We start from the raw sequence: 14,592 nt of genomic DNA on the forward strand, positions 1-14,592 counted from the left end.
ATCATATGAAACATTTTTTATCATATTTAAGGTGACTCATAAGCCCCCACGTGGCTTAATGTCATATGATTTTAAACAATGTAATGTTTTGTCGGCGAAACTGTTATATGTCTTTGTTTTGACATGTGTCACTGAAATACCTACAGTATATCACAGCTCTATACATGTATTTGCAAACCAGGATGTAAAATCTGTTTTTATTCGAAATCAAATCACGTCACTGAACATGCTTCACTTCCCAATATCTGGAAGATCTTTTTTTGCCATGCCGTTCGCAAAGTCCAGACAGCAATGTTGATATATCAATGAATTGTTGGATAAATGCATTGCCATGTTTCATTCTGCATGGTGAGGAGGAAAAACTTTTATTAAGTTTAAACAACGTGTTTAAAGAAGCGATATATTTAGTATGATCATCCACGCTTCAAGTTCACCTTAATAAACTTGCTAGATCTATCTATATTCGACATAAGCTGGGAAGAATACGACCGTGTATTTTAGCGTAACCGCAATAAATACGCGTTCCCGCGTAAAAACACTATATATATTTAGAATCACGTGATGAAGTATTGGTTCTCGTTTCTGCGGGAACTAATAGCGTTACGAAACGCAGGGTAAAAATCGATAGAGTTATTTAACTTGACTTTATATAGCTTTACTAAGCCGTTTACATTCATGAAATCCGGTGTGGTCTAGTGGTTAGGATTCCTGGTTTTCACCCAGGCGGCCCGGGTTCGATTCCCGGCACCGGAACATTTTTTTTTTGTTTTTTTTCCCCCTACTAGTAAATCCTTTAGCTCGCAAAACTATCTTGTGTATATAATGCACCGAACACATTACTGTTTTTGACCTCTATTGAAAAAAAAGTAATAAGAAAAAGATGAATGAATATATATATTTCAACCTGATGTGAATAAAATTACACATATACCAGTGGAAATATTAAACATCAGATGACTGAATTGTGTCAAGATTTTTTTTAAATAATTTTGTTTCTATATACATGTATTTCTTGATGTAGACACAGCACCGCACATTCTCATCCATCAGAGGTTCGTCGAAATTCCGAGACTAAGGGAACCGAGAATGATTTTCACAGTGTCAGACGTTGCTGGTAAAAGAACGTCAGTCAGTCAGCGTTTATGTTTAATAAGAGTCCATCCGCCCTTTCAGGCTATTACCTCCGGCATGTCGTTAATTTTTTTTTTTTTGAAGCCAAGGTGGTGAAGAAAGTTTACCCCTACGAAATTTCCGTAGAGTATAAGCCAAAAAGTCCAAATAATTTTGAAGCCAAAAATGGGTCACTGTCACGGCCAATGAGACCATAAACGAGAGAGACCCGAGACGTGGTTGCAGACAATACTGAAGGTAAGGTGGCAAGCTCGCCCTTTTAAGGGAATATGAAAAACGTGCAGTCAAGTATAAAAGAGTAATTATAACTGACCAGTAAGAAACTACGTAAGATGACCACCTGGTGGGTGAATGTATCACGGCCTCAGTTCATCTTAAAGACATCATGCTTGTCTGAAATAAATAGATTACTGAAATAGCCTTTCAAATCCGGAAGGGTTTAGCCCGTATTACGGCATATTTTCCCGTCAAGTGCAGGTGTCAGCGTTTCCCTTTAAGTAATCCATATTTGTTCAGTTGAAAACTTGAACAGAAATTACATAAGCCCGTCAACTTGAGCTGTCTATGTGTGGGGTACATTACAGCTACCCCTGCTAACGCCGCGGTCACGTACTTGTCAACTGTAGAGAGCATGGTCCCGGTCCAATCCTCTTTTTAAAGCTGAGAAGTTAATTCATAAGGGAACTGCATGAGCACCTTTGGAAAAAGGTAACATGTAAAATCGTGGTTCGAGGAACTAGGAACTAGGATTTTATGTGCATGCTCAAGTCCCCCACCCCATAAGGGGCTTGTATTAAATATAGGAAATATGCGACGAATTCCTAAAATAGATATCTCAGCTTTAATAACACTTTCTGAAAAAAAAAACCCAAAAAAAAAACCCCCAAAAAACACACATTTCTTAATCTCAGCAGACATTGTAAGTGTAAGGAAAACTTGCTGGTCAGGAAACGGTTGGGAGATGCAGGTCCTGCTGTTCATGCAGGCAGTCGTCATTCCTAAGGTTCAAGCATTATGAACACACACTCAAATATATCGTCACGGAAAGGACTCCCTTTTATATAAATATTATTTTCTAATATATTTTTCAAAAAAGTTGAAGGTTTGTATCTAACAAAATCAATGGGAGCGGAAGGGTGGGGGAATGGGTCGAGGGGGTTTGAGTGGGCATGATCAAATTAAGAAGGGGGTTGGGTTTTGGTCCGAATGAGATTGGTGTTATCCCCTACATTAGATTCAAAATTACTACTAATACGAATGAGATTGTCTTGAAATTATAGCCATCTGTGTGAAATCAAACTGGGAAAACACAAAAAGCCTAGACGGATACACGATATTATGTAACTAAAAACTTTCTCTCATCGTTAAATAAGTCTGTAAAATAGATAGGTTGATCTTTTATCCTCGGCTTATGTAACGAAACTGTTATCTTGAATTCCTTTCTTTTATTATTGTTGCCCAAATAAGAACTTAATTTGTGGTTTTCGCTTTCCATTAAACACCTGCGGACAATTAGGACTTTATCTAATGTGAAAATTTGTTTCTATACTATAGTATGTATTACTTTCTCGGCACGCACGAACGTCAGTTTTATATTACGGATCGTTTTCCGTATTTTGAAACGGTGACCCTGAAACAATATTCACTTCAACTAAGAAATGCTAAATTTTCTTTTTGCTTTGCCTTTCATTTATCATCACACCCTGTATTGAAATTTTGCATGAATGCGCATTTTGCAGCTACGGGCAACAGACATTATTTTTTCGCAATACTTCTGCTATAAACAATCTTTTAGTAGCTTGATTTGCTTGATTTGTTGTTAAAGACCTCAAACTTTGACGAAAATGAAACGATTCGTTGATAATTCATGCTTTGTCAAAATAAAGTATACCTATATATCTATGCATTAACCTGCAATTGATTCTGCCTTTGCGACCAGTGCAGACCAAGATGTGCAGGTTGATCATGGTCTGCACTGTTCGCTATTCAGTCAGTAAATTTTCAGTGAAAACCCCTTCGAATAATAAATGATATTGCCCAAACTGAATGATGGACTAGTCCATGTTAGAAATATCTATGTATCGAAGACTCTGCTAAATTTGACATTAAAAGAGATTCTGATTTTGTCAATTTGCACAAAGAAAAAGGTGAGAAATTGTCAAACTGGATTTCCAGGCTATGTAGAACCATGAACGAGCAGGGAGCGCACTTCAATATTCCAATACGGTGTCTCTGAAACCGCATTTGTGGTTTAGTACAGGAAATTCTTTTTCATCAAAATTTATTCGGAACGAATTAAATGGACTGCGAAAATATGTAATCTCTTTGGTCGTTACGTAATTTGCGCCATATGGTGTTATATAGCATCCGATTGATACATCTATTAATTACTGGGATGGGGTAAGTTACATAGCCAGTTTATGATGTAACAACATGTGTTGGTCCAGGGCTCATGCAGACATTGAAAAAAGTAGCATGCTATTTAACTGAACCGACACGGTTTTTTTTTATAAATCTATATATTCATACATAAAATAAATGTAATAGTTCTGAAAGAGACACTTTTACGTGACGGAGCACATTTGGAAAATACTCAGAATGGATAAATGTTTGTCTTTCTTGTCCTGTTTTGCACTCCTAGATCACATCCTTTTCTCTGGCCACTTGTTATAATATGTACACTGATATGCATATACATATATATATGATACATATGACATGATACTGATTTGAGACTATTTTTTAATTTTATTTTTTTTGTAAAATTAAGGCATTTTGTAAAAAGCGATTTGTGCATGCTTCATTGCTGAATAAACTATTGGTGTGTGTGTGTGTGTGGGGGGGGGGGGGGGGGGGGGGGGGGGAATAATGGTAATCCCAGCTTTCGGACAACCTGACCCAACCTAGCAATTACTCAGTGGCCTTGGACTGTAAAAAATGTTTCTTTTAAAACTTAGCCACAGTGATCGCTTTATCATTAATAAAACATTATGTAACCGTTGTCTTAAGCATTAATGGGTTGACTTTATTAAATAATAAAACACACTGCCAACCCTACCGACAGTTGCCCTTAATACAGATCGAGATGTTTTGTTAAATGATTAAGTTTTTTTCTTGTTTTATTATGTAAAATGATAGGAGGTTTTTGACCGATTATGCAAACATATTTCTCATGTATTAAGAGACAGAGTTTCTGGTTTCCTCATAGCTATGTCTCAGTTATCATTTTATGACAATAAAATGATGGATACTAATTACTCATTATTGTGCATTCTTTTTTTACATGACGTAGGCGGCTTTTAAATAGTCATTAATGTTTCACCCTTTGGGCATTTAAATTGATTTTACACTTGTGCGCTGAAACCTGATAAACACCGGAATAAAATAATTGTAACAGGAAATTAATTATGTAACCATGACGTCTGGAACGTGGTTCCCTAAAGGGTTTTATTGTTGCCCCCGCTCCCTTTTTATAGGGGTTGTAAATATATTTTTAGCAGAAGGAATGGCTAATTGATAAGAAATCGCCGATCAATATTGGATAAGACGGCGTTTGCGTCATTTTGATTGAACAATGTGCCCTGCATAGGTGCCGTAAAGATGAAACCCCTCCGGATGGGCTTTGACTATATGAATTACAACACCAGGTAATGGCCGGAGAGCTATCAATTGATCTAGAAGCAAAGATAAATTCTACATATACTTCATAACGCATTTTTCAAAACGGTAGCTTGTGATTTGTTGACAATTATGCAAAAGATTCATATCGGGTGAAATACAATTTTCTATAAATGCTTATATGGATGATTTCCCCGAGGCAACCATTTTGAAGATCTACAATGTAACAATTTGGTAACTTTCTGTAGCTTCAAGTTTTAGTCAAAAAGAATTTAGGCTCGAAGTACGATGAAGTATTGTTACTTTCGTTCTAGCGTACTGGCGAGTTTAAAGAACGCCGACACCACGGAACGTCAAACTAGCGTGCAGATAAGACAATACATGTAGACTGGCATCAGTCGTTAGAGTCATGAAATGTAAAGCACTTGGCCATAAAATCCTCTCTGATACCACTTTCTGAAAAATGTTTACAATATCTCTAGCCTCTGTCTTTGTATCTATGTTGAGATAAGCCACAGTAAAAGGGAGCCACAGAAAAGTTGAAATATTTTTTAAAAAGAATAAAATGGGGAATGTTTAATCTCAACAGACTGTGTAAGTCTAAATCGACAAATAAATACCTCGCTCTAGAGTGTTGGCGTTCTTCAAACGCGCAAGCGGGCCTAAACGAAATGGCAGAAACCAGCCACCATAGTAAAACGATTATAGTTTAGAAGCAAAAGCAAAATCCAGTTTTCTTTTAAATTTTTTAATACTTTTATCAGATGTGAAGTTTATCACAAATAACACGCATTTTACCATTTTGCCAATACATTTCTTCTCGCTATAAGTTTTATAGACAATCGTCAAGGCTTATACATGTTTAAAAATAACTGTGAAGTTTACCAATACCAACACACCCCTCAGAATACTATGGAATCCACTTAGTGCCATCGTCCCCACATGTATTAAATATTCAAAAATGCGAAAACAACTTTCGCATGACGGCACTTTCAGGATTCCATACATTGCATTATTAATTAGTAATAACAGTTAAAAACTTCTTTCTTCATTTATTCATATTTTTTCTTGAAAAATTGTTTAAAAAATTCTTAAGCAATCGTGTGTATAAATTTTGAGATGAACTAGCCGCATCTATGCCTTGGTAAACTTTTATAGTGCTTTTGGAAATGTTAAAAGTTCTGCATAGAATTTTGTAAATGAATATATGTTTGATATACACATAGAATGTCAATGGAAATATTCCAATTCTTTCTGTGTCTGGACAGCTATCACAGGAAAAAAGCTTCTTGTATGAAAGTAGCACTTCTGTTGTCTTTAATTATTCTTTAATGATGGCACGTGCTTTAATGTAATATTACTTTATTGTTCTACATTTTTATCACGAAACAGAGCACTATGAGCAAGTTAAAGTCAGTAATTAACAACAAACAAACAAAAAACAATCAAATGTAACAATCATCAGATAATCACATCACCAAGGACGCCACATTGGATCATTCTCGCGGGCGTCACGTGCAGAGCTGACTGTCTCGTTTTCCAATGTCACGTTTTCATTTGGTCGGAGGCGCTTTGGTAAACTCTCATTGCACGAGTTATTTTTTCGTTTAGGTGGGCTATGTCTACTTTGTTCGGATTTGTGACCGTGTAATCCAATTTTGCTATCACTATGTCTATATTCCATGTCAACTTTATGTCTGGCTTCATTTTCATTTTTGAGATCTTGATTAATGTTGTAGTGTGAATAATTTCCATTTTCGTCATGTGAGAAAGAGCTATCACTTAAGGAGGTAGGTTACCTTGTTACAAGGGTAAATTCAGATTAGTTGAACCGCAGCATTCTTTTGTATTTCGTGTAATATGAAGTTTTAACTGCTACAATCTCAATTTCGTTTGTCTCTGCCCCTTCAAGTTCATTTTTTATCCAGGTTTGAAGAGCATGACCCTCCAAAGGTATTTCATATTGAAAGAAGAAGGAAAATACGGATATTTAACACTTTTCAGTGTATTTTAATTTCATTGATATCCGTAGAAGTCTGCATAATTGATAATTTTACTAATATGCACGTTAGCTTTCTAATATAAGCTTAAAATGTATATGTCGCGGGGCTCGTGTTTCCATGGTAACGCATTTTCTCTCATTTTTAAACAACTATGTATAAAAATAGGGGTTTTCGACGGCTTCAGAGACATTCTGTTAATGACCAACATGGAATATTTGGGTAATATTATTAGCACAATACCAAGCACTTTACATGGTACCCTGTTTTTCTTGAAGTTTAAAGTAACCATGGCAACAAAGATGTTTAAAATAGCTTATATCTTGCTTTTTGTCGTAATTTCTTATAAAAAGTATTGAATAAGATTATCTTTCTAGTTGATGTAGCTTTAAAGCATACTATTTCTAACGTAAGTTATATTTTCGTGTTATTTGCATTTATTCAAACAAATTTCCGGGCTTAGAATACTTACAGCAGTACCCCTCGTCTGGAATTTTTCATGGAAAAATCGTTCAGCATTCTGCTATTATTCTAATGGATATTGTTGAAATGGAAATAAAAAGCCGAAGCTGTGTTTCTTAAATAGACCAGTGTCAACGCTTTTAAATTTTACATTTAGATACATAGGTCACGGGCTTCGTTTCCATGGTAACATCAGTTCAATTCAAGAAACCACAATTTTCTACTGAAATTTGAACAATTTTAGATCTTAGTTTTAGTACATAAGTAACAAATTATCAACGGAACCTGAAAAATAGGTATTACAAATCAAATTGCTAGATTTTCTATTTGAAAATGGCCGTAACAAGTAACCTTTCACCCAGCTATATTCCAAATAACATTGCTTATCATCATCCATTTTCTTACATTCCGCATAACATTTCAATATAACTACATAAAAGAAGCAAAATATTGATTATTATTCAGAGCAAAAGACTCATAAAAAATATTTCAGCAAATAATGGTTATTTAAAAATAGTTAAAATAAAGAAAATGCACAGAATTACGTACTTTCAAGATAAAAGCTATCAATTTTGCGCGGTAACTGACACGTAACGTCATGACGGCAATGACGTCATTTTAAGGCAACATTGTTTTGAAGCGTTTCTGCGGCAATTTATACATTATTTCTGCATTATTAAACCATAAAGCATCAGATCGAAGACAGGTTCATGATTTGTTTTCAGTAGAATGAATATACAAACACATTTAGTTTGTCGTAAACGTCGTCGTAAATCGTCACGTTAGCTTCCGGTTGGACATGCGCACATACAAATATAAAGGTAACCTACCTCCTTAATCCGCTGTCTGAATCACAAGGTGACGGAATACGTCGTATCGGTGACGTTGTATGTGACGTCATATGTGAAGCAATGTCTACATTGACGTTAACCGGCGACGGTTCAAGTTTGACTGCACTGTCATTGCCGTGTGAGTATGCAAGAAATTCACGACTGTGTTTGTTTAGATGTGATTGAGGATGCTGGTGTGGAGAACTGAAAGCGTTGTTCCCGTGTGAGTACGATGGCATACCAAAGCCGGCATGTGACGTCGCTGGTGACGTCATTTGTATATGATACGGCGGAACGACGCCTTGGTAGACTGGAATGACTGGAAACTGCATCATACTGTTTCCCAAATAGTTCATTACACGTGCCTTTAGTTCTGGGTTACCACCGTTGACCGTATCTAGGTAACGTGCTATTTCAGATGCGCACTCGTTAAATCCAGCCCGGTACTTGCTGATCACATTTGGGTCGGTAGCCATAGCAGCTGAAAAACAAAAAAAATATTGGATATAATAATCATACAGACAATAGTTAACTATCCATCCTTTCGCTATAACGATTTTAAAGGTTTTCATTCTTTTTTTTTTAGATTCATAACCTTTAATATAGAAGCGCAATGGTTACGTTAATTCTGGGTTTTCTTTAGTGCGAAAATGCTTTACAGTTAAATAAGGAAATATGGGTTGCAAGTGCAACTGTTCTGTACGCGATGATGTTGCAACAAATGTAAAAATAAGTTGAAGTGTTTCAATAATCCAAGTAACAGTTTAAGGTACGGTACATACCAGTCATTTGCTGCCGCTGCACTATCTTCAAATGTTTGACAGTCATTTCCAAGATGTCGGCCTTTTCCAGCTTAGAATACTGTGTCGTCTACAAAATCAATAAAAATTTGTTATTATAACATTTGCCTAATAAGAGCGTTGGTGATCTAGCGAGTTTTAGGTAGTCTCCTAGGTTTCGAGATCGGTAAGAGGCAAGTAACGTTAATCCCAGGGAAAGGATTCGACAAAAACTTAGTACCTATCTTTTTGTTTAAAATCCTTCAGACTTGCTTAAATAGAGTTAAATAAATTGAAAACTATAAAACTATAGGAAATCAAAATCTTTCTAATCTAAAATAAGTAACTTAAATGGTGTAAGGGAGGTAACTCACGTCTTTATTCATGGCTTGTAGCACGAGACTTTTCAGTTGCACGAGGCAGTCATTTATTCTTGCGCGACGTCGCTTTTCCATCAGTGGCTTATTTGTCTGCAAAAGAAAAAATGTTTTATGTGAAATGGCATGCTAAAAAGGGCCATTCGGTCACTTCAGATTTGAAAACATATTAATCATCCGGTTTGATTCAAGAAACGAAAGTATTTTGCAAATAAATTGTAATTAATGTCATACAGATAACAGTATTATGGGTTAAATAACTTTGTTTCTCAACACAACTTCATGATTTGGAACCGACAACTTTTAAATCAACGATGCAAGGTATTTAATTAAGGGGAACATGTATGGAGCGGTCCGAAGGATGCCGAAAATTCAATGTTTGGAGAATTATCGATATTATACAGTGAAATTAATATTAAACTGTTGGAAAATTAAGTGAAAAGATTATTTATGAGTTACTCACCCTTCGAGTTGGTGTCACTTTTTCTTTTTTGTCACTCATTTCATCCATTTTGGATTATAAAGATGTAAGATAACAAACGGACGATGCTGTTGTGCTGTTAATCCACCAAAGTATTCCCAGAATATATTTTGCAACCTGTTGCTTTTAGAAATTGTTGCACTTTTGAATTTTCACTCATAAACTGAACAATTTATTGAAGCAATGAGAATTTTCTCAATTACTTTTTCCCACGATCGTCTGTCTTATCACAAACCAATCGAACGGTTTCATTTTCAATTAACAAGTGGTCGGCTGGTTTTCATTGGACGAAATAGTGTTAGCCCCTCCTTTTTACCTGTCAGTTATAATTAATAACAAATGAACTAAAGTGACCGCACGCGCCGGTATTTGATATGACGTGTCGGATACATTCCGTTGCATGGGAAAGCAACGCCTTAATTTGAAGTATTTTGCTAAACCTTCAAAATAGCAATTTTCCTGACCAAAAGAAAAACCGTGCTAATACCTACTTATGCTAACAATAATGTTTATCTTGCCGTGGCTCTATAATTATACGGAGCGTATTGTGAAAGGCCCGCGCCAGTAACATGAGTATAGTCAAGTATTCATTCAGGACCGTGGGAAAAACGGTTTTAACTATAAACGTTTTGTCGAAAAGGACATACTAGTATAATACCACATTTACTTAAATTACAAACACATATGGTTTAAATTTTGTAAGCAAATAATACTGGTACAATACTGAACTATTCAGAGGCTATGTTATTATTTTTCAATAAAAGAACAGCGATTTGAAGCCTGTATTTTACTAAAGAAATTTACCGTCTATTTAGATAACGGATTTAGGTTCTTTTGAAGTTTTCCGTGCCTTGTATTTAATCTGATAAAACGTATGCTTCCACGTTCCTGGGAAACTCTGAGAAATACTGATATTTCTAAAACACATGACAACCTCCTTTGTTAAATCATTATTCACAAACTGATTTATTTAAATAGAATACAATATGCAAACAGATACTGAAACTAAAACAGGAAAATGCGATGATTTACAGCTACCAATATAACAAAAAATGGCGAAAACACAATCCGTATCCTCGCATACATAACTGAAGACCAGTTTTTATTTTTAACGAATACACATGGTATCCTTGGTAAGATTGTAATCAGAATTTTCGTCCGACGGTCTGTATTTTCTTGCTGAAACACTTTTTTTTCCATGAAATAAAGAAAACTAATGCAAAATCTTAATTCAAAAGCGTAAACTATTTGTTTTAATAAGTACTAAACAGGGATATTTTGAACAGAAACAAAATATAATAAAAGTAGGTAAAGTGACACTAGTGAAGAGCGTATGACTTCTGATCCGGAGGTCGCGGGTTTCAAACCTGACGAAAGTGGAATTTGACAGCGCTCTCAGTACCCATACACCTCTTACACAGCCGCTAGAAAACAGTTACGTATTTTTCTACAGGCATGAATTAATTTAGATAAAAAAACAAAAACAATTTTATAATTGATATATAAATATCTTTTTTATCAAACATAATATCTGAACATAGAGATTTGAAGCACTTAAGAGAGGAAAAGGACCAGCACACCCATGACTGGAGCCAAACTTGTTGCGTGTGTGCCAAGTGGGGTCAATATGAAGTGGGAAACACAAAAACGTGTTGACAATATCAGTTATACAAATCAAAGTACTTCAGACCTATATAATTGGCCCTGATAAGTAGTTCTTACTGTAAAAAGTGCAGATCGTGTCATAAGATGTAGTGCCGCCGATTTTTTTCTTCACATTTTTTTCTTATCTTAATTCGTAGATAGTAATTTGGACTATTTTTGGTTATCTTGTACAATGGCCTGTTTCTTGTAGAAAAATACTCAGGTTGAAAAATGTAGATTCATTCATAAAATTTATCGTTGAATCATGCAGAATGAGGAAAAAAATAAATAGGGCCTACGTGCAGTTTGCTGCCAAAGTGTCAAGTTCGCAAAATGAAAAAAAAATATATATATATATAACGCGGTAAACTTCCAAAAAAAAAAAAAAAAAAAAAAAAAAAAAAAAAAAACAACAACTCTAAGCTAGCCAAGTTATATATTCTTAAATATTCGCATTTTTATTTTTTATGTAACTTCCGCTATCGATTGCTGGTCAGTTGGTCGGTCTTGCCTTCCTGCGCAATTCCATAATTCCATTTCAAAGATAAAATCATTTACGCTTTTCATATCGATTTAAATTAGTTAATTGAATTAGAATCACCTGCCCCTCATCGATATGGGTTCGAGCCTCACTCGGGGCGATGAAGGAAGTCATCTAGTTGGCTTGCGGAAGGTCAGTGGTTCTACCCAGGTGTCCGCCCGTGATGAAATAATGCACGGAGGGGTACTCCACCATCAAAGACTGGAAAGCCGCCATATTACTTATAATCGGTGCGACGTTTAAACCCAACAAACATCAAATGAAAAGCAGACGGAATGTTGGATTTTTTCCCACCGTTATAAAGGTTATTAGTATGTTTTTATAACACTAGATATAAATGTGTTCTGACCTTTTATGTTGTGGAGAATGGATTTTTACAGAGGAAGGGAACTAATCATAATATACGTTACTGTTATTCAGGACAATTAGTCTCCCTTGTCAAAACGGAGAGAAATAAAGAGCGGGTTTATGCAATAGAAATTACTAATCTAGTTTTATTTTCTCTCTCTTTGATTGATGTAAGAAATGCAATGATGCATACTGAAGTTATAGATCCCTGGAGTGTGAAAGTGTCTGTTTGAATTGCACTGACAACGTCCGAAAAAATTCACGTACAGCGGATAGAGCGTCCAAGTTTGGGTTTGATATCCTTTCCGCAGCCTTAACTTAATAAAACATATAAGCGTCTGATGGCCCTTTCATGCTTCCATAGAAACAACATTTATTACACGAAATTTATTTTGAAAATATTTCTGAAATATCTAGATCTGCAGCTCACAAATACGGTTATATCTTATATCCGAGGCATATACTGATACTCTCAAACAACATCAAAAGCGACCTTTTGAGCAATTTGATGAAGTTTCAAAATTATCAATGTACTCTTGGTCCGTTACGGACCCCTGTGGGATTTGTGTTTATCCCGAGCTCAAATATCTTTTCGTAGATGAAAAGCTGACATGCCGTACTAAAGCCCAGGTAATTTCAATTCGTTAGAAAGTGCTGGAAATTGACTCCCCAATAACAATTAAAAAAAAAAAAAAAGAAAAGAAAAGAAAAAAAAAAAAAGAAGTCCACGCGCTTACATTTAGACGGGGTGACCCCTGTGCGTGACCCCTGCCTATCTACGAATCAAAATACGGTTTTCGTTTTCGAGTTTATCATTTCTACTTTCATTTTCTTTACTTCCGGAAATAGCTGAAGGTCGAGTTACGTCATTTTCTGTGTTGTCAAGAACATATATATGCCTGGCGAGATTGCATAAATATGTGCTGGCCGTCCTAAGGATATAGTCTTATTTGCATGTTGCAGAACCAGGAGATGCTTGATTCACGTATTTTGTCAGAAGACTACGAAACTCCATATCGCTTGCGCTAAGCATTGTTGCGGGCGGGGGTCTAACATTCCACCTGTAAGAGGCCTATCTTGCAGTGTTCATTTAAAGTCCCAGTATGTCTTTTTTAAGAAATATATCTATGCCCACGTTTAGGTGTTCTATTTATCAGACATGGTTCATCGCATTGCAGACACTGCGCTATGCCATGCAGAAAAAACGAACAATTTTCGGTACGAACCTCTTCGTTCGTAAGAATATGGGACATTTCTGCTGAGGCTGACTCAACATTAAAGCCAGTAATTGAGTATGGGGAAATATGACCGAGACTGGAACTGTTTACAGACAGCGGCACCACATCGATCCTATGTCCCCAGTCAGCAAAATCGAATTCTGAAGAAGGCTGTATTCGAATATCAAAAATAAGTACAGTTTACAGAAGACTGAATATTTCAAAAGTATAGAGAATGTTGCATGAGTGTCTGTTCATACTGAATTTATAAATCGAGTCGAATAAATTAATAAACGCGAGTCTCTGCCAAGCATGCAAAGGGTCTAATAAATTTACTGCAGAAAGGCAGAGATATAATATTGTCAAATAATGTGATAAACGTATGCACAGCGCCGTTGATCGCAGCCTTTCTCGCGTTGCTGCTAGTCGTACAAAGGTTAAGGTTACACTGTTCAAGGCTTTCGACCAATGTTTGCATACAACCGTTTCCGAAGTGTGTGGTTGAGATTCAAGGGTTCGAGTTTGTTTCGCAACGAACAGGGAATCAACGATATATCACTGGCATGCGACTGTCATGACGTTGAGACTTTCGTGACCTCCGAGTTGTTTTACCAGCAAAAAGAAACTGGTACTATGCGATACTTTCACCCCAAACAATTAAAAAGGGGGAAAAATGATTTACATGTAGGACCTACAGCATGTGGCAAAGTCACCAATTGTGGAACTTCTTAAAGTCATAATTAAGGCATTAGGAACGTTCAAAACGTTAAAAAATTTGACAGCAATTACAGTTTTTACTGGGCCTATCTTTTATTCTAACGAGAACACTTCTTTAGAGGGGCAACTTGTTATATTTGTGATTGGCTGTGACTAAATACAGAGTTGGTGCACCTGTGATATATTACAGACTCCGGTATATACCGGATTAACTAAATTTGAAAGAAAATATCTTAAATGTACATATTTTGTAACCATGGTGATACTAACCCTAACCTCTAGTCAGTATATTATGCATTTGATAGTCTAAATGCGTGCGGACATGCAAAAAAATGAGTAATTTTGCCGTGCGCTCCAATGGATAATAATTCCGCGCAGGCGCAAAACGGTTGCACCAACTCTGCAATGAGAAACATTCTTTGTTGACTAGACAAATATGACGCAGAA

General features: G+C 36.0%; 1 protein-coding gene and 1 non-coding gene across 2 annotated transcripts; one reads left to right on the plus strand and one right to left on the minus strand.

The window, feature by feature from the left end:
* The first annotated feature begins 681 nt into the window (after positions 1 to 681).
* Positions 682 to 753, plus strand: Trnae-uuc (transfer RNA glutamic acid (anticodon UUC)). Its single transcript has one exon. It is a non-coding gene; the product is annotated as a tRNA-Glu (tRNA).
* Positions 754 to 6,223: 5,470 nt separating this feature from the next.
* On the minus strand, positions 6,224 to 9,911 carry LOC123527566 (enhancer of split mgamma protein-like). Its single transcript, XM_053522634.1, has 5 exons — positions 9,661 to 9,911; positions 9,195 to 9,290; positions 8,824 to 8,911; positions 8,042 to 8,522; positions 6,224 to 6,530 (listed from the first exon to the last, which is right to left on the minus strand). Exons 1-5 carry the CDS (start codon positions 9,706 to 9,708, stop codon positions 6,224 to 6,226), a joined length of 1,020 nt encoding a protein of 339 aa, XP_053378609.1. The 5' UTR covers positions 9,709 to 9,911.
* Between the last annotated feature and the right edge of the window lie 4,681 nt (positions 9,912 to 14,592).

The sequence above is a fragment of the Mercenaria mercenaria genome, chromosome 14, assembly GCF_021730395.1.
Source record: "Mercenaria mercenaria strain notata chromosome 14, MADL_Memer_1, whole genome shotgun sequence".
Lineage (NCBI taxonomy): Eukaryota > Metazoa > Mollusca > Bivalvia > Venerida > Veneridae > Mercenaria > Mercenaria mercenaria.